This window comes from Lepidochelys olivacea (genome assembly GCF_965140295.1).
Source record: "Lepidochelys olivacea isolate rLepOli2 genome assembly, chromosome: 21".
NCBI classification, from domain to species: Eukaryota; Metazoa; Chordata; order Testudines; family Cheloniidae; genus Lepidochelys; species Lepidochelys olivacea.
In genome coordinates this window covers 5870267-5890453 of record NC_140431.1, presented here as the reverse complement: position 1 = coordinate 5890453, position 20187 = coordinate 5870267, and the positions used below count along the sequence as shown (strand labels likewise).

Sequence of the window (20187 nt, the reverse complement as noted above, 5' to 3'; positions counted from 1 at the left end):
TGTGTTTGTATGGAATACAGACCTCAACATTTTTGTTGCCTTTTTTTTAAAAAAAAAAAAAAAGGCAAGGATTATCCTTAGGGTTAGGGAAGGGCTGTTCCCCCCACCACCACGCATTTTCATAGCTTCTGATGGGATAATTATTACAGAGTTGTTAAGGTGAGGGAGCAGAATTTGTACCGGGCTGGTTTAACTTTTCATGACAATTTTATATATGTGTGTGTGTGTGTGTCTGAGAGAGAGAGAGAATACTGCACTGGAGATGAACTTCAGTTCAATGGCTTGACAGGCAGGTCATGATTTGGTCCCTTTTGCTTCTACTGTAAGTCCATCAAAGCAGGAAACAATGATTTGCATTGATGTGCGTCAGCTCAGTGAAAAGGGGTACTGTGTCGATGCTCGCAATGTGTTCAAATGACAAGGGAGAAACTGGACAGTGTCCCTTTAAGAGAAAAAGAAAGCAGGAAGTCTGAGCAGAAAGAAAGTCTCAGCCTGGACTGCGATCCATCCCTGCCTGTGTGGGGTCCCTGTGGCTGCTTTCAAGTGAAAGCTTCTCCCACACCATGGCTTCCAACCTGGGCACTTAAGGGTTTTCATTGCATAGGTTGCTTCTGAGCCAGCTGCTGTCTTCAGGTGAGTGGGAATTTCCTTTCATGTTTGTACAGTCTGTCTTGCAGATGTAAAGAGCGAGGTAAATGCTACGGAATATTCCTCTCTTGGCATCTACGCTGGCTTTGTTACACTGCATTATTCTTAGGGTGGTGTATGGAAACCCCTGATGTGCAACCAGGATTACAGATAGTGCTGGGGTGTGTGCGTGTGTGCATTTTTGTAGCATGGTATTATGTTGTAACAATAGTGAAATGCATTGTTATCCCCACTTGCATGTGATACAGTGTGAGACCAGGACAGTGAGAGAGAGAGATGGATCATATGCTGGTGACAGCTGCGAAACGAAGTCTTGGGGTGGGGGGGATGAGAAACAGAGGGAGACTAGAGGTGATATCCCCAAGATCAATACATATTCTATGCTGGACTAGAGCAGAACTGGCTTTCTTGTTCAGGGTGTAAATTCTTTACTGTTAAATCATCTGGCATGATCTGATAGACCATGTTAATCCTGGCAAGAACATTGGCGGGCTCACTTGCTCTTTTTAGCCACTTGTACCTTGAGAACATTTCTGTATTAATATGAGGATTCGCCAAGACTCTTCCTCATTTTCTTTTCTGGGTGCTGATCTAAGGGAGCCTGTAGAATTAGATCAGAGGATGCTCCAGACATATGTGCCTGCTCCCATGAGTGAGGGACCGGGTTTGTGTCCTTTTCGGTGAGCCACGTTTTAAAGAAGTTGATTTAGTTTGAAGAAGGTCCCTATCTCCGATCTTAGGTTTTGTGATCTATTTTTGCCTGGAATTTTAGAGCACATGCCAGGAGAGCGCAGGCCAGAGGGTGCTGCACTGCAGGTGTCCTCCATGCGGCTCGGCAAGCTCACTTTACCATGGACTTGTAACGTTTTGACTACTCAGGCTCTGGACATCTCCTAAAAACAGAGCTGGAAGGGATGATTTCCAGTTTGGAGAAGCAGGCCGTGCACATGGATTGGCTAATAACTGGCTACTTCTATTCCAAGGAGAGCAGGGATGCATCAAGCACTTGGCGAATTATGTGTGTACATTTTTGCCACTGAATGGGGTGAAGGGCAGCTGCCAGGAAGACAACAGCACTGCATGATGGATGCGGTATTTGGGGGTGGGAGGAAGCAAGTTCGGCTCACCACAGCAGGACAGACACCTCTGCAGTGGAACATGGCAGCCATTTGTCACCAATCAATTCTGCACAACCGCTTTCACCTGTGGGGAGAGTGAGCTGATGAGTGGGGTTGGATGGGTATCCCGCTGAAGCCCTGAGCGCTGCTTGTAAGAAGCATCATGTGCCCATCCGCTTCCCATTCCCTAGGGGGTGGTGACCTGACTTCCAAACTGAGTTGTCCAGCCCCGAATACGCCTCAGTTGGCATCATCATGTGAGGGCACAGTGTCGAAGCGTGTGTTTGTGCACCCTTTCCTAGAACAACTAGAGGTGGGCACAGGAGACAGAACTGCAGGCGTACGAAATTCAGGCGTGTTTGGACATGGAATTTTGGTTCAGCTCTTTGTCATGACTGGTTTGGGTGCGTAACTTGGATCTGGATCCCAATTCGGATGCTGAGCTGTTGCCCAGTGTCCCCTCTGCCCATGTGCAATCTCACCCGCCACTCTAGCCTGGGACATCCCACTGTGGAGTTTGACACAAGCTCATTTCTAATAACCACATGAGCTTGAAGGTTCACTGTAATGAAATGCTGCTGCTGGTAAGTGAGATTTGAACGCTGAGCAGAGACAGCGCTACGTCTGGGAATTTTTTTGCTTTCTGGGCAGGAAACTGAGTGCTTCCTCTTTAACCCGTGGCTGTGAAGCTGGTGTTGCAATCCTATAGGCTTCTGTTCTTACAGCTGGGAGGTGCCTCTTACCTTGCAGCCCTCAGTGCTTAGTATTTTCCTTGCATCAGTCAGTGTTTCGTTACCAGTCTGAGTGGCTACTGGCTGGGTTTCCCTGCCCAAGGTTCCCAGCTCCGTCCTTACCCAACTTCTCCCATCCTTTCTGAGCTCTGCTTTCGTGCTGTTTGCAGAGGGCGGTTGGTGGCTGCTTTTTAAGGGAGACAGAAGGACTCCACTTTACCAAGAAAAAGCAGAAGAGTTGTGGGGGGGGGGCAGTGGACACAGATAGGAGAATGGGTGGGGCGAGGTGGGTCAGTAACCGCTGAATAAAGATCTGCTGCTAGAGATGGATTGTTCCTCCTTATGCTGATTGGTATTGTCTGTGCACCACTGACCTCTGCTGGACAGAATCCAAACTCGGCTGTGTGTCAACTCTCATCTCTTCTGCTGACCTCTGATGGAGATTCTCCGACAGCTGCAGTGGCAGCAGGCTGGGCTTTAGCCCAAAGGGATCAGACTTCGCTGCTGTGAGGTTCTGTGTTGGTTCAGTGACACCCGTGCAGTAGTAGGTATGGCTGGCTGTGTTACAATCAGCTTCTTACGGAAACGGATGGAAACTGAACCCTCCAAGCTGTGGGGGAGGTTCATCTCCTTGTCCGGGCTGTGTGTGTCTTGGTCCCACCTCTCATTTCAGGGAGCAGGAGAAGTGGAACGAGTGTTAGAACAGCAGGGAGGCATGTGAAAGCGCACTGGGGCTGGGCTGCCGGGGTTGTCTGTGTGTGTAAACAGCTCTTTTCCTCACAGACTTGTCTTCTCCTCTCAGCCTCGCAGCTCAGAGGTGAGCTGGCCTCATGCTGAAAATGCAGAGCACGCCCAACTACCTCTGGAACACGGACGATGTGCTGGGCCAAGGGGCTACAGCCAGTGTGTACAAAGCCCGCAGCAAGGTGAGTGAGGGGCACAGGATGGGAAGCCTGAGCTGATTCGGTTGTTTACGGGCAGTACATGGACCCATGTAGGCTCCAACTCGATTCCCTTCCAGTCTGTCCAACCTGGTGGCTCACCCCCCCCCCCCCCAGTGACGTAAGGCCAAACCCTCTCTCAACAACCAACCCTTCTCTGATCTTCCAGCTGCCAAAACCTCCCAATCTGTGACATGCTTCCAAACCCACCCTCAAATTCCCAGGTGACAAGCACCCCAACCCAACTCCCCATAGCTGCTCCCACAGCTGGAGCTACCAAGCCTTCCTCTATGTGCTCACGCAACCTGCTGCTCTCAGCTGCCAAACCCTTGGCATGCCCTTCTCATCTCAACTATGCGTAAACGAGTCGTGGGTGGGTGGTTTCTATCACAGTCACTCCGTGTCCTGTTGGTGCCCTGCAGCCATCGCCTCACGCTGCGCAGCCCAGCGAGCAAAGCCAGGGTTGATCTTGTGTCCGTACAGTTGATCATCATTTTACATTCCCTGCACTGCTGTCTTCTGCAAGTGAAGACAGCAGGCTGCGAAATCATCCAAGGCAGTTGCTTGTTATAACCTGATCCAGGCCAGTTTTCATTCGGATGCTGACTTAGGCCATGGTTTTCAAGGGGTAATTTAGAGCAAGGACATGATTGGGTTTTTCAAAATGCCTTGGCTTATCTGTACTCCCATTCTATCCCCATGGTAAAACTCCCTGTAGCCTTGGGGGAAGGGAGAGCTAGGCGAATGCAGAACGTTTCTGAAAATGCCACCCATAATCATTGGAATGTATCGTGCATGAGTTCTAGGATATTAACCCACTGGGATTGGGCCAGATGCTGGTCAGCGTCTCTACTCTTTGAAGTTTATTCAGAGCGTTTTCTCACTGCTCAGTTCAGAGAAGGGCTTTGGAAGGAGATTTGGTTTAAAGGATGGTTTATAATGTAACCCACTAACTCTCGTGGAGGAGAGACTTGGGGTGATGGTTTCAGGTCTCGCTGGAGCTGTTTTACAGAACTGAATAAACATAGCTTTGCAGTGGGGAGAATGGGTGAACCCCACAAAGAAACTAACACACATTGCCAGGATCGTTTGCTTTCCAAACTGCAATGTACTAACCATGCCCGAGCTATTCGGTCAGGACAGGAACTGCATGAGGGCGCCAGGCTGGGTATGAAATGGGGAACAGAAGGAGGGAGAGAGTCAAACAACCAGCTACTGTACTGCAGCCTGTTGAGTGTGTTAAACCCAGGGGTACTCTTGATCTTGCGGGGAGATTTTAAGATGACACAAAGGGGAATTTGATTTTCAATGAGAGCTGGGCATCTAACTTCCCTTTCCGCCTTTTGAAATCCTCCCCCTTAGTTTCCAGGTGGGAATGAAAGGATTGAGCTGCCTTCTGGCTTCGTTTTGATCGTCCCCTCTAGAACAGAACGTACCCACACTACAGAGCATGTGTTGTCCACTAACCTGTTTTCCTGGCGGGCTAGCATTCCAGCTGGGGGCTGCTCTCTGAATTTGTCCTGTTCCTTTTCTCCTCCTTGCCCAGAGATCAGGAGAGCTGGTTGCTGTGAAGGTCTTTAATAATGCCAGCTACCTGAGACCACAGGAGGTGCAGATGAGAGAGTTTGAGGTGCTGAGGAAATTAAACCATAAGAACATTGTCAAGCTGTTTGCAGTTGAAGAGACTGTAAGTCTGTCGCTAGCTCTGCAATGGGAAAGGTGTGGGTTGATGGTAATGCAGTGGGACTTGGCTTTTAGCAGCTGTGACAAGGCACCGGTTGCTGGGATGGGCTGCTGCTGCCAAATAACCACAGCTTCTTCCTGTGGCTTTTCTCTACTCACCCTCGACCCTCCCTATTGTTTCAGCTCAAAGCACTTCACAACCATTCACTCGTGACCTCTTCCAGCGTCCCTGTGGTGGTGTTCCCCACTGATGGATGGCGCACTGAAGTGACTTGGCCAAGGCCCCAGGCCAGCTGAGTGATGCAGCCAGGAATAGAACCCAGGTGCCCTGCCGGCACGTCCGGTGCTTTAACCACTAGTCTACCCGGATTCCCACGCCCTAGGCGATGGAGCCAAGTGTCCTGGATCACACACTCAAGCGGTTCATTGGCCAATTCCTTCGAGTTCTGGGTGTTGTGTTAATCACAGACTTTGTTTTGGGCGGCAGAGCTCATTTTCCCACCCAACGTACTCTTGCCTGTGGAGTCAGTTGTCTCTGACTAGAATTGCCACGTAGGCCGCTCGGGCAAGGAAGGGGTGCCACCCTCCCGTGGACGGGACAAGGGGTGGGACACAGCAGCCTACCCCGGGACTCTGTGCATAACGCAGCGTCACAGGGTCACTGTTTCTCAGGATGCTGCTCAAGGGATCAGTCTCTCCTTCTGCCTCCCAGACTCAGGGAAACAGCAAGCAGAAGGTGCTGGTGATGGAGTACTGCTCACGTGGGAGCTTGCTGAGCGTATTAGAAGATCCAGAGAACTCCTTTGGCTTGTCCGAGTCAGAGTTCCTCATCGTGTTGCATTGTGTTGGTAAGTCTCAGAGCTACTAGCTTGGGTGTCTGTGGCGGGAAAGGGGGATAAACGAGTGCTCGATGCAGCTAGTGTGGACATGGGATTTGCACTCTGCTGTATATAAGAACAGCCATACTGCGTCAGATCAAAGGTCCATCTAGCTCGGTATCCTGTCTTCCGGCAGTGGCCAGTACCAGCTGCCCCAGAGGGAATGAACAGAACAGGTAATCATCCAGTGATCCATCCCCTGTTGCCCATTTCCAACTTCTGGCAAACAGAGGCTAGGGACACCATCCCTGCCCATCCTGGCTAATAGCCGCTGATGGACCTAACCTCCATGAACTGATCTAGTTCTTTTTTGAACCCTGGCCTTCACAACATCCTCTGGCAAGGAGTTCACAGGTTGACTGTGTGTTGTGCGAAGAAATACTGCCTCTTCATTTCATTTGGCGTCCCCTAGTTCTTGTGTTATGAGCAAGCAGACAATAACACTTCCTTATTTACTTTCTCCACACCAGTCATGATTTTATAGACCTCTATCACCTCCCCCCTTAGTCGTTTCTTTTTCTGAGCTGAAAAGTCCCAGTCTTATTAATCTCTCCTCACACCCAGCTCCTCATTAAATCTGCTCTTCTGTAAAGATGTGGATGGGGGCAAAAACTAACTTACTGCATGCCTGGAGGTGCATTTTACAAAGCAGTGTGAATGGTGGAGAGTGAAGGCCTTTGTCTGCCGAATACACAGGGAGTATGGTCCCTCCACCAGAAGTGCATTTCCCCTACCCACTTGTCCTCTGCTGAGGCCAGCTGTGACTGTTAGTCAGCTCCCTTAAGAACTGAGACTGCCAAATTCAGGCCACCAAATGGTAAGCGCGGTCAGTCACTACTGACCCAGGCTGGATTTGAACTAGTAACTTGGCAGGTGAAAGACTCCATACCCTGGAACGGAGCCCCTGTACTGTCCACTTTCCCACCCTGAGAGGCCGTTTGATGAGTGGGCATCTCCAAGAACTTACGTTGGCAAATACTCTAGGTGCTGCAAAGCTCTCTGTCCCTGTAGCAAGTCCACCCTGAGCATGTCAGGAATGTCTCGCTGCGCTTCTCCATTGGGGTGCTTGGATTCTGAGGATGCCCTTGGCATCCTGGGGGAGCTGAAAGACTGAACTGTGCAAATGAGCAGGCAGGTAGGTTGTGCCCACGCTATCACACGTCGGAGATGGTACGGTTTGCCTCTGCTCCCTTCCCCTCTTCAGAATGGTCCTCGTGCTCGTGATTTTCCTCTGTCTATCCCAAGCTCATGTTTGCTTCACCGGGTCTGAAAGCTGAACCCAGGGCCGCCTGCCTCCCTCAATTCTAGTCCACACTGCTGCTTGTTAGCCAAGCCAGCTCAGAGAAGCTGCGGCCATTCTCAGCAGTGTCTCACTTCCCCTTTATGCTCGTAGTGGCCGGCATGAACCACCTTCGTGAGAACAGCATTGTCCATAGGGACATCAAACCAGGAAACATCATGCGGCTGGTGGGGGAAGACGGGCAGAGCATCTATAAGCTCACGGATTTTGGGGCCGCTCGAGAGCTGGACGATGACGAGAAGTTTGTGTCCGTCTACGGGACAGAAGAATATCTTGTGAGTAAAGCAAAATGCCAGTTTCTTAACGAGCAAGAGTTCAGGAAGGAAGGGTTACTTTTCTCAGCATACGTGGAATGGTAGGAGCTTGGAATGTTGCTATGCTTAGTGTATAACAACAATACTTAGCTCTGCTATAGCACTCTGCGTAGGTAGATCTCAAAGTGTTGTACATAGGAGCTCACTATCGTTATCCCCATTTTACCAATGGGGAAACTGAGTCAAGGGGGGGTGGGGGAAGTGACTTGCCCAGGATCATCCAGCAGGTCAGTGACAGAGCTTGGGACGAGATCCTAGGTCTCTAGTCTCAGTCCGTTGCTCTGGCCACTTAGAATGGTGGACATCCTCTCTGTCTCCAAGCGTTTCATTCATCGAGACTCATTTGCTTGAACTTCGCTTTCTATGGCCAAGGTTTTTGAAAGTGACTGGAGATTTGGAATGCCTCAATTTTGGGGAGCCCAGCTTACAGGGATCTGATTTTCAGTGCCTACGTTTTCAGAAAACCAAGCCCTCTGAAGTGTTTCATTTTGGGCACCCAAAAATGGAAGAACCCTAAATCACTAGTCACTGGGGAAATCTTGGCTTCCATGACGGATCTGCTATAAGTAAAGCAAATTCATTCACAATGCGTTTCTTCCTCTTCATCCTATTAGCACCCGGACATGTACGAGCGAGCGGTTCTGAGAAAACCCCAGCAAAAGGCTTACGGGGTGACTGTAGACCTGTGGAGCATTGGGGTAACCTTTTACCATGCTGCTACAGGCAGTCTCCCATTTATCCCCTTCGGCGGACCTCGCAGGAATAAAGAAATCATGTAGGTAGTGCCACCGACAGGAGTCCGGTGTTTACATGGGCTTTGTGTTGTCTTTTTTGGCTGAGTTTGGTGAATTGAATTGTGTCCTAAAGTGAGAAGCTGTAAGGAAGAGTGGATGAGGTGAGCTACATGGAGAATGAGCAATTCACCCCAATCCTGACCTGCAATACCTCTTGCTATGCCGTGCTGTGCCCCACTCCAGATCTGCCAGTGCCTTCTACTCCTTGTGTTGCATCCTTTTCTTGAGTCCTGCCTCTGTCCCGATATGAAGCTCTTAGTCTCAGATGTCTGCTGAAGACCCATTTCAGCCACAGACTCCTCATTGTGCTGATTTTTATTAATGTGGAATTCAACGGGTCTGTTTGTGTTTATGCACCTTAGCTAGCTGATGATTTAATCACCCAGATTCTCACGTATACCTTAGATCTGCTGGAAGTGTAGCCTGCGGCTGGCTTCATCTGCAGTTCCCAGCATGCCCTGCTCCATGCTGCTGGGAGGAAAGGCCTCTTGGGACAAGACAGAACACGAACGATATAGTAGGGACTGCACGTTCTGTGGGGCTGCCCCATCTTGGCAAGTCACCAATACAGCCCCTGCTATTGACTGCCCCTGTGGTTAGCACTACAGTGTCGGGCAGCAAAGCCCACTTGGAGACCAAGCCGGCCATGCTGTCCCTAACTCAAGTACATGGGGGATTAACTGGGTTCTGCTCAGGGTGCGCATCCAGGCAGGAAGACAGCAGAGCTGCAGCTGGCAATCAGTGCCCCTTTCTATGGTACGTTTGCCCTGATAACGGTGTTTCTGTGGCTTTGTGGTTTAACGGCTGAAAGATGGGGCAGCTTCTGACTTGACTTCCATGCTGTTGCTTGAAGTGTCCGCCCTCTCCCCCCCCCCCACCATGTCTTCTGAAAGCGATGCAGCTTTTCCCCCGAGGGATGATGGAAACAGGTTTTGGATTTTTCTTTTCATACCTTTGTACTTCTAGGTTTGGGGGGGGCGGGGGGAGAGGGGTTTGGTGGTTGATGGTTCTGGATCGCAGCTTCAAAAAGCAGATGCCTAAATTGCACCCATGAAAGAGGCAGGTGCAAACTAGTCGAAGCATGCGTGGGTTATGTAGCTGCATGTGCAGTTTCCCATTGGCTTAGCTAGCACGCACAGTCTCTGCTTGCTTCTTCCCGTTGGCCTGGCTTTCCATGCACGGTTTAGGCACCTCTCGTTGTTGGTACATTTTGGTTCTGTCCATTGAAACTCCTCCCCTATGATATGGGAAGGTGGAGACTGATTTTCTCCCCTCTCTGTGCCTGTCCTCCCTACGCACTTGCCAAGAGGTTTGCAAGCCCAGTGGTTGGAATGTGCCCAGGGGAGGCCAGTTGTCCAGCTTCCACCCAGCGGAACGACTTTTCTTTCAACAGGTATAAAATAACGACGGAGAAACCTGCTGGAGCTATCGCAGGCGTCCAGAGGCAGGAGAACGGGCCCATTGAGTGGAGCTACGAGCTGCCCATCACCTGCCAGCTGTCTGTGTGAGTACTGGAGGGGGTGGGGTTGCTTCCAGGGAGCTCTCCCTCCTCCTGCTTTGATCATAGGGCCTCCAACCAGTCAGTGAGTGGCACAGACAGAAGTGCTGCTTCGGGTTGGAAAAGAGCACAGGGACTCTGCTCTGCCCTCAGCATACTCCAGGGATGTAGTTATGCCGTTGCAAACGTCCCTCCCATCGTACCCGGACCAGGTGAGTCTGGAATGATATTAATTCCTCTATATAAATGATATTTCTCAATGGTGCTTAAGGAAAGGTAAACACAGTGTTCAATGGGATTTGGGCACTGAAAATCTCGGCTGTAAAAGCCTGGTCGTTCCGTCGGCTGGGCTTCTCCGGGCGTCCCGTTTTCTCTGTCTCTGATTATAAGCTCTCGGGGGCAGGGACTGCGGTGTTGTGCATGTCATGCATGCTTACGCCGCCTCGCTGTGCTCCCCCCCTCCAGTGCCTGGACTGCAGAGATGGTGGAGTTGGCTACATCCTTTGAGAGCTGGGGCTTTTAGCAGGCTCTTGCTTTTTGATCAAAAGGTGCGTGACTTCAATCCCAGCTGCCCGCGATCCTCCCCAATGCCCCGTGTCCCACACAGCGCTGGGCATGCGGCTGGTGTTGAAATAAAGAACCTTGAGTGTGATTAAGGCTTTCAGAGCAGTACAAGGCTCTCAACAAGCTGTGATTGCCGTCTCAAAGAAAATGTGTGGAGCACACTGCTCTCTGTGCCCTTCCTTATAGTTGTCTGTAACTATACCCCTGTGGTCTGTGATGTGCTCATTCATATGTGCCTGGGGCCTGATTCTCATTTATGTTAAGGCTGGAGTGGTGTCAAGGGCTTAAGTGTATATAAAATGCCTCAAAACAGTTCGTGTTTGTCCCGTGCTGTACATCCAGAGAAAGAGATTTTGCCCATTTTGTCACATGTTCCCTCCCAGTTGAAGTGACTCACGTTGTTTTGGTTAATTCCAACATTTCCCACTATTGACAGTGTCTGTATTAACCCTTTCGCAGCAGAAGATAGTTTTGGTACTTAAAATCAGAATTTAGGGTGTAATCGTGCCATGAGTCCTTATTGAACCTAGCAACCCTAATGACTTATCACAAGGATCGAGCCCAGAACCAGTGTGACCGCATATCCAATAAAGCATATTATTACCTTAATAAATAATGTGAAGACTTCTCACAGGCATGTTAATCTGTAGCAGCTGCACTACTGTGTGGGGGTTGAGTTCAATAATTTCTGCAATGGGTTCTGACTTTCGAGGTGATCCTGCAAGTTCCATTGTCTCTCCTCTTTCTCCAAGAGCTAAATGGTTAATCTTAAAACCCCAACCAGGGAGGATATTTCTTTGTCAATGAGCTCCCCAACTTCTGTCTACTCCCTCTCTTCCCATGTCTCTCAGTTGTGTATTGCAGAATATACACTAATCGGTCCATTTGTGTTAGCACAGGCTCATAATTAGAGAATGAGGCTCTGGGCCAGAATGCTTGGGTTCAGTTCCTGGCGCTGACTCTCAGTGGGCACAAAAAATGTGGTTAACTTGGGGGTTTTGTCATTTTCCCTCTCCGGGCCTCTGTTTTCCCATCTGCAAAAGGTAAATAATTGTATTCACCAACTACACAAAGGAGTTTGGATTCATTCATGTTTGTCAGTGTCTAGGAGGAAGTGCGTTATGGGAGGGCATTGGGAAAAACACACATCACTGGTGCTCCATTTTGGAACAGTCTTTCTAGTACTTCATAGCCTCTGTCCCAGTGTCCTTTCTCTTAACATGCTTTGAGGGGATAGTAACTTCCACACTTCCCCTCTGCTTCCTCTTCCCAGTGCCTTGCCTATGCATGGCGCCAGGCATCGTTCATGACAGGAGGGAAAATGAGCCAAACTCCTAATTCCAATTCTACTTGTTTGGTAGAGTGAGTGAGTTTCTTTATGTAGGCTAAAGAGGGGATTTCAGTCTCTAGGGCTGTCAGTCCAGCACCTCTCACCAGCTCTAAATTCACCTTAAAAGAAAATGCATTCATTTCTTAAACCCTCCACTCACTCTTCCCCCCCCTCCAAATCTTTCCATCCTATCAAGATGAGGGTTCAAGGAAAGAGGTTTATAGTCAGTCTATCTCTTCCTGTCTGACAGCCTGTGAACCCGTCTATTTATTGTCTGTTACATCCCCAGGGAAATGAATATGGGGAAAACAAACTCGCTGGGTCCTGAGTTTGATTCATTTGCGAGGGCTAAATTGTAATGGAGCGTCTGGAGAAATGCATGTGACAAGCCCATGGATGCTGGATGAACATTGTATGGGCCTGTGTCAAGGAAAGCTGAACGAATCCTTAATGATGACAAAGCATAGGCATGCGTTCCTGAGAGCTCGTCAAAGAAGCTATTCGGCCATGCTGTGAAATGGGGAGTGTGTGGCATACAATTTGATGATGTGTCGTCCTTATAATTGCCAGTCCCCTTCCTTTTGTAATTGATTGGAAAGATTACAAAGGGAGTTGGATCAGGATAATATCACGCATGGGTTCTTTACCTGGAGAGCATGCTTTTCATCTGTAGATTTCAAGGCGCTTGACAAAAGAAGGTCTAGTATTCTCTCCGCTTTACAGAGGCATAGAAAGGTGAAGTGACTTGCCCGCGGTCACACAGAGGTCAGTGACAAAGCTGGGAATAGAACCCAGGTCTCCTGAGTCCCAGGCCAGCATCCTATCCATTGGAACACACTGTCTTCTGTTCATATTTGTGTGCGTGCGCAAGAGAATAACATCTTTATTTCCTTTCCTTTGCTTCAGAGGGCTGAAGAGCCAGCTCATCCCCATCCTGGCTAACATTCTGGAAGTTGATCAGGAGAAATGCTGGGGCTTTGATCAGTTCTTTGCTGAAACCAGTGACATCCTGCACAGGATAGTGGTCCATGTCTTCTCCTTGCAGCAAGCTACCATGCACCGGGTCTATATCCATGCCTACAACACGTAAGCACAGCTTAGCCCCTGGCAAATCTGGGAGAAGAATCCAGGCTGAAAACCCAGTGGGGAAAGCAGAAGGTTCAGTTTAATGCTGAGCTGCGCTTTCCCAGGGAGATGGATCAGCTGGAAGGGGTTGCTTATTCCTGTCCCCTGTATGCCTGCTCTGTTGCCCTCCACTCCACAGGAGGCTGCATTTCATTGGAGGGGAAGTGATTCTTGAGTGTGTTTTCGCTCATATCGGGCATACTCTGAAACCCATTGATGTCACAGGCAAGTCTCACCCTGACTTCACTGGAAGTTGGGTCAGACTGCTAATGCTTTCAGGTGGCAGAATGCTAGCGCAATGGCAATCCACAATACGTATCAGTGTGAACAAGTCTGATGCGGCAGGCTGCCAGAAAGCTTTGCTGGATCTCAACTGAGCTTCCTTTGGTGAATGATAAACCCAAGAGTAGGATTTTGGAGGGGATGGTGGGGGCAGAATAATAGCCCAACTACAGCCTATTGTGTGAAATCATCTTGGTTGCTGACAGCCTCATGTTTTATTTCCCTTCCATTCCCTTTTTGGTTTTTGTTTCAGTACCACCATATTTTTAGAAGCTGTCTTCACACAGACAAATATAGCCCCTCCCCATCAAGAATATTTTTTTGAAGGTCACCTGTATCAATTGGAACCCACCCTGCAAGCTCACAATTTCTCCAGAACCACAGAAAATAGCCCTCTGACCTTGCTGAGCAGTGAACCGGAGGAACCAGTGGGAGTGAGATTCAGAGATCGTGAGTACAGTCATCTCGTAAAATGGAGCCTTCTGCTTCCCGTCCAGCCATTTGAGCTCTTCTAGTGAGTTTAGTTTCCGCCATCTGTGTATGCACACACATGGTCACGCTTGCAATGTCCTCCTGATACAGGGCTCTTGGTCACTTCATCTGGAGTCTCACTGCAGAACTGTAACTTATTAGGACAAAGTTCAACAGAGAGGAAGGGATGGTTTTGTGGTTAAGGCATTGGATGTGTTTGGGTTGGGTTCAGTTTTCATCTCTGACACAGATTTCCTGTGTGCCCATGGGGAAGTCATTTAACCTCTCTGTGCCTCTATCCTCAGTCTGTAAATGGGAGTAATAATAATACTCCTTTCCCACCCTTTGTCTGTCTTGTCTGTTTAGATTACTCATTAGGGTGGGAACCATCTCGGGCGATTTCTATGTAGAGTGCCTAGCACAGTGGGGCCAGGACCTGGCTGAGACATCTAGGTGTTACTGTCAGTCAATAAAGTCTGAGCTCTGCTCTGTCTTGCTGAACCCAGAGATGAGGGCGAGTGATCTGGGTGCAGGACTAGGAGCAAGGAATTTCTAGCTTCTCATCCCAGATCGGACACAGATTCCCTCTATGGGCTTGAGTGAAAATTCTCTGCCTCTCATTCTCCATTTGCAAAATGTAAATTGTTTAGCCTTGTCTTAAAGATATGAAGAGGATTAATTAGTTAATATTTGTAATTCACTTGAGAGATCAAAAGTGCTACCTGCTAAGTACTTTTGTGTATTAGGATCCACACTGCAGTTCTCTGCTTTATAGTCTCTTTATTCCATGTGCAGAACTCCAGAGCAAAATGTGTTGCAGAGACCCACAATGTGAGCTGGAGAGGAGAACATTACCCTTCCCATTAGATTAGACAGAGAAGTGCCCATACCGCCTTCAGGGAAGGATGCTTTCTGTGTCGATGTCTGTATAATAAAACATTGGTTGAGATGAGAGTGGCAGCCAGTTAAATTCCTGCTTGGGTTTTGTGCACAGGAGCTGATGGTACAACTTCAAAGTTGTGGGGTAAAATTTTAAACATTTCCTCCTATGTGACTTAGAAGCTTAAGTCATTTTTGAAAGTAGAAATGAGACTTCTAAGTCCAAATCTCCCATGTGAAACTGTCCCCCTCCCTCCCCCTGTATCTGTGTAATACCTGTGGTTCACATAGGTGGGCACTAGATGTCAGTGCTGATCCACAGAAGTACAACTCCATGAGACATTCCCTGTTAAGCAAACATGAAGCACGGAGGTCCCTCTGTCCAGTGGGCGATATGGGAAGTATACCCTCAAAGGGCTGTGAATGATGTCTCTTTGTTTTCAGCATCACTTGAGTTTCCAAAGTTTGTCCCAAAGGTTGATGTCCTAGCTGACTGCAGCATGGCAAAGGTACGTTGGGGATTTCAGCTCAAGATTGAAATAGGCTTTGGAAATCGTGCTCAAGTGAAGGAGCGGTCAGTGGCAGTGCCCTTTTCCCTTCTAGGGTGTCCTGAGTGCCGTTCACCAGACACTGAAGATCTCTCGGTCACTTCTGAAATGTCAAGAATTTATTCTGAGAGGTCTTTACTGGGTCATGTAAGTACATGCCGGCCAGTGTGCCTTGCTGGTGCTGTGTAAAGAACAGTGGGAACTGTTTGATTCCTTTTCTCACTGTGTAGCTGATAGAAATACCTTGTGTTTGAGAACCAGATGGCTTACTCAGACAGTCCCCCAATAGTATTCGACAGCGGTGCTCCAAATCTTGCAGTGTCACTGTGTATGCTGCAGTGGTTTGGATCAATACTAGTGTGTGTGTGTGCGTGTGTGTGTGTGTGCGTGCATATGTAATGTTAGACGTACAAAATAAAACGGGGGATATTCTCTCTGCTGCTCAACTGCAGAAGGGTGTGCATGAATTAGAGACACCTGAGGGCTTCGTTCAGAGCATGTGTTCCAGGTGGAATCCGTGTCCCCATTGTGTCTGTGCACTAGTCATGTTCTGACACTGATGGGTCGGTGCAGTTCAGGCCAGGGTGGTCAATACAGCGGTGTTAATGCACATAGTACAGGGTCTTGCCTGTTTAGACCGTAAGCTCGTCGGAGCAAGAACCCTTGTATTCTAGGGCCCCCGATATCAGGTGCTCAGAGCGGTGTATATTCTACCGTTCATGGTTACAAGCACCCAAAGGAACCCCCGAAGCACGAGGCTGGGGCTTGAGGGGCGGGGGCCGGGGGAGGGAGAGGCAGATGCGGTTGGGAGGAAGTTCAAGTGCCCTGTACCCCTCGCTCTGCGTAGAGGGTGAGGGGTGTTGCACGATTCCAGACAAACCCGTCTCTTTGCAGTGAGAGCCTGAAAGCCAAGTGCTCCCGTGTTCTGGAGAGAAGGGAAGCGGCCGTTTCAATGCTGAGCTGCTTGCAGCATACGGAGCTGAAAGCCTTCGTGTTGTAAGTGTCGCTCGTTGCCGTCACTTCTGCAGCGAGGGGTAATGCAGGCACCAGTGCAGGATGCTCTGCAGCTGTGCACGTGTGGTCATGGCGCTGAGCTGTGTCTGTCCCGCACGTGGGCTGAACACGCTCACCTCTGCTCTTCACAGGCCCAGGCCCTTGTCACTCCAGCTTGAGCAGAAGTTATTGCGGCTCTCAGAACGTTAGGGATTGAGAGGGAAAGTTACCAAAACTCCTGTGTGTCTCGGGAGTGCAAGTCTAGCTGCAAGCCACTGGGATCTGTGCTCCTCTGTCACACTGGGGCTTTGGAAAAATCTACCTGAGGCCTATTTGGTGCCCCCCCCCACCACACACACACTGGACTGAAGCATCAGGTAAGGACTCTTGGTTACTATAAATCCAAAGGCCATGTTCTCTTCTCTGGACTTGGGATGATGTAGGTTTCCCACCTACTGTACTGAGGCATCTGCTGCTCTCGTGTGTGACAGAAAAATATGGAGAGCTCCGTTAACATCTCTGTGGTGAATCTGGTGCTGCCTAAATCCTGGGATGGGGAGCAGAACTTCCCAGGGTCACAACAAAGGCCACATGTGCAGCCACAGAACCCAGAACTTAACTGACTGCAGGAGACAAAGAACCAAAAACCAGGGCAGAGCATGTAGATCCTAAGGTGCAAACAAGGGATCCAGAGTGGAACACCAGGAAGAGAACTCCCCTGACAGCCAAGGAGGACGAGGTCCTTTATTATCCACAGAGCTGGTACAGCATAGAAAGTAAGCAGTGCAGTATCCCACCGCTACCCCCACCGATGTAGAGTACCTTCACCCCGACTGTCTGAACCACTTCCCCATTCTGTTTACAGGGCCCATTCACAGTCCTCGTCCTCTGTGCTGAGATCTTCAACCAGTGGTGGCAGTTTTGGTGATGTGGACACTAGTCCACTAGGAATTGGATCTAGCTCACCACTCAAGGCAGTGCTTGGCAGTGCAGCCTCTTGGATAGAGCACTAGGCTGAGACTCAGGAGACCCAGCTTCTATTCCTGCCTCCTGCCCTTTGGTGACCTTGGGCAAGTCATTTCCTCTCTGTGTGCCTCAGTTTCCTCATCTGTAAAAAGTAGCTAATGACACTGGTCTCCATTGTAAAACACTTTGAGTTCTACTGATTAAAAAAAATGCTATACAAGAGCTTGATATTACTTTGATAAGTGACGTGACCATGGCAATGCTCTGTGCAAGAAGAACTGGTCAGGAGCCATTGCTGGTTATCTGTAGATATTGTGCACCAGATGATTGGGGCAGTGGAGAAAGAGACTCATGAGTAAACTGGGTTGCTGGTGAGGGTTACTTTCCTGCAATCCTTGTACAAGGGGAATGTGCAGGAATGTATGAGCTGAATGGTTACCATTTCCCACCCCCCCTTGGATGATCAGTCTCCAGTTTCATAAGAACTTGGATTTTAGTCCCTGGTGGTCTGGCTGCTCTTTGGGGTTTTTCAGACTGAATATTACAGGGTACAGCAAACTATATAAGCCACAGAGATGAAGTCACAGTGTAAATTCAAGGAGACACCAGTGCTGGAATCTTTGGCTGAATGCAAATGGAAAATAAGAGCCTTGTTGCTCAGTAAAATGAAAACCATGTGACTAATGGCTTACACTGCATTATCCTAAATCCCAGGGGGAGGTCAGTCAGACCAAGACATTGAGTGGAATCCCTGTCCTTTTGGAACAAGAATGGACAAAATCCTGTAGAATTTACTATAAGGAACAATTCTGCATTGGCTCTGGAGGCTGGACTTGAATGTGTGTCTTCTGTCTCTAACCTCTAGGATTCAGACCCATTACAGCGTAGTTCTGCTGAACGCTGCCTCCAGCCTGACTGCACTCGTTAGGTTGATGTGCCTTTTATTTCCATGTACGAGGCTCCATTAGTGGAACTTCCATCAGAGACCGGGAAATCTCAGACAATCCTACTAAATCCATCCACTGCGCTCACTGCTGCTCCAGTGAAATCTAAACCCATCTTTGGTTTTTTAGCTCTTACCTCTTTGGTTTATCACCTCCGTGGTGGGAAATGGTGTATATGGGGTTGGGTTATTTTAGTGCTGAGAGCTGCCTAGAGGTGCGATTCCCATTCATTTCAATGGGGTCTGTGATTGTAAATCTCCTAGATGCCTTCGAAACGTCCAGCCTAAGAAGATGGTTTTCATTTGCCCAGGTGATATCTGCCCCTTAGCCCAGAGCAGGAAAAGCCCCTCTGAATCCAGCCTCTGGTTTAATACGCTTTGATTTGTGCCCAACAGGTATGACTCTGTTTCTGGGGGCAACAGTAGTCCAGAGGCGAAGGATCTGGCTGAGGTGAAAACAAGGCTGCAGACAGTGAGTATGTTGCTCCAGCTGGGGGTGTTGTGTGGGGAGGAGCTGAGAAGCCCGTGTGGAACTTCTCTGATTAATGGAGAGCCCTGATCTGGACCTTTTCTTTCCCACTGTAGGTCACTGAAGACCTCACCAGATGTTCCCACAGCATCTCCGAACATAAAGGGACATTGGACTCTCTTTTGTCTGAGGTGGTAAAGCACAGGAAACAGACACATGAAGATAGGTTTGTGGATTACGCTTTTGTTTAATGTTGAAAACCATTAATGTATTTTCATATGCAACTGTGTGTGCGTTGCTGTACACACCCACTTAGAGTGTGTGCCTATCTCAAGGTACAAGTTACAGTACACTACCAGTATTCGTGTACACACAGTTAATAGTACATATTTTGTATTAATATTACTTTGCTTGTAAGTGCAAGACATTGATAACGATTCTATGACAGATGTAAGTGCTGCACTTTAGATATGTGTATATGTCGTTCCAGGGCACTGCCAGTATTTGACACCTTATTTTGCACTTTATATTTAAGTACTGTTATTAGCACTGATAATATGACTTTGCACATACTGTAGCGCCTTTCATCCATATGGTTCAAGGTACTTTCTAAATGTATCGTTATTATCATGGGAAAACTTTGGAAAATTGGCACCAAATATGTCAGCATTCCCCCCCCCCCCCCATTTTTCAGTCCATTCTAATAATTATCCCCATTTTCATAAATGGGAAAATGGAGTCAGTAGCAGGACTGGGATTAGAACCCAGGACTGTCTCTCTCACAGCAACAAATCCTGCATCTTGGCAGGGGGTTAGACTAGATGGCTCTTGTGGTCCTTTTTAACCCATGGTTCTATGATTCTTTGGCTGTCGACGCCCAGGCCCAGTCCCTACCCACTGGGCTGTACTGCCTATAATGTTCTTGGTGCTTGTGCGTTGGCCAGCTGTGATTCTAGGGAGTTGGATTTCATTTCAGGCTACTTATTTGGAACTTGTTTCACTTTCTGCTACAAGAACAATTCAGTCCCAGCTTCGAGCAGAAACGTGTCTAAATGGATAGAGGAGCAATGTCTATATACAATGTGTATACTGTAGTCTCTGGTGGCATTTGATCTCAAGGATGCTCTTTATCATCCTTATCTAACACTTGCATTGAGGATGCCAGGTTCCTGGATTAGAGTACTAGGGCCTGTCTTATGGTATTAACTGTGCCTGAGCTTTTCCCCAGGAGCCCAAAGAGATTGCACTCAGAAGCCTCTGTGTTTCCAGGTCATGGCTGTTTAAACTAAGCTCTATTTGGAATGCAGCTTATTTTTATCATGTCCATCATGGCAAGTGTCACAATGCCCGCTATGGGTGAATGTCAATAATAAGCTTAGGCGAGAAGGAGAAGTTTGGAGGGACTCGACTCCCCTTTGGAAGGAGATGGGGAGGTTGCCTCAGGCAAATGAATCGACAGCTGTAGAAAACGAAGGAGGTGTTGGGGGAGGAAGGGGCAGGAAGCCAAACCTAAAGGAGGGGAGGAGTAGGTGAAAATGAGGTTAAATGGAGAAGGGAGGGGCAGCATAGGTGGAAGGGAGACTGGCAGAGCAAGTCTCTGGGGAGGTTTGACAATCAGGATGTGGTCTCGGGCACCAGCTCCTAAATACACCCACTTCTGTGTGTTCAGTTTGAGGTTTTCTTGAGGTGGCTCCCAATTTCCCCATTAGCTC

The 20187-nt window shown here is 48.7% G+C and overlaps 1 protein-coding gene across 1 annotated transcript in view; it reads left to right on the top strand.

The window, feature by feature from the left end:
• The first annotated feature begins 492 nt into the window (after positions 1-492).
• The window catches only part of IKBKE (inhibitor of nuclear factor kappa B kinase subunit epsilon), a 32677-nt gene continuing 12982 nt past the window's right edge, over positions 493-20187 (top strand). The window contains exons 1-14 of the mRNA XM_084611235.1: positions 493-633; positions 3300-3423; positions 4985-5125; positions 5834-5969; positions 7393-7574; positions 8228-8388; positions 9801-9911; positions 12706-12885; positions 13460-13656; positions 15001-15065; positions 15160-15251; positions 15999-16100; positions 18403-18478; positions 18592-18701. Coding sequence (XP_084467361.1) covers positions 3328-3423; positions 4985-5125; positions 5834-5969; positions 7393-7574; positions 8228-8388; positions 9801-9911; positions 12706-12885; positions 13460-13656; positions 15001-15065; positions 15160-15251; positions 15999-16100; positions 18403-18478; positions 18592-18701 — 1649 coding nt within the window. The 5' untranslated portion in view covers positions 493-633; positions 3300-3327. The remainder of the gene's footprint in view (positions 634-3299; positions 3424-4984; positions 5126-5833; positions 5970-7392; positions 7575-8227; positions 8389-9800; positions 9912-12705; positions 12886-13459; positions 13657-15000; positions 15066-15159; positions 15252-15998; positions 16101-18402; positions 18479-18591; positions 18702-20187) is intronic.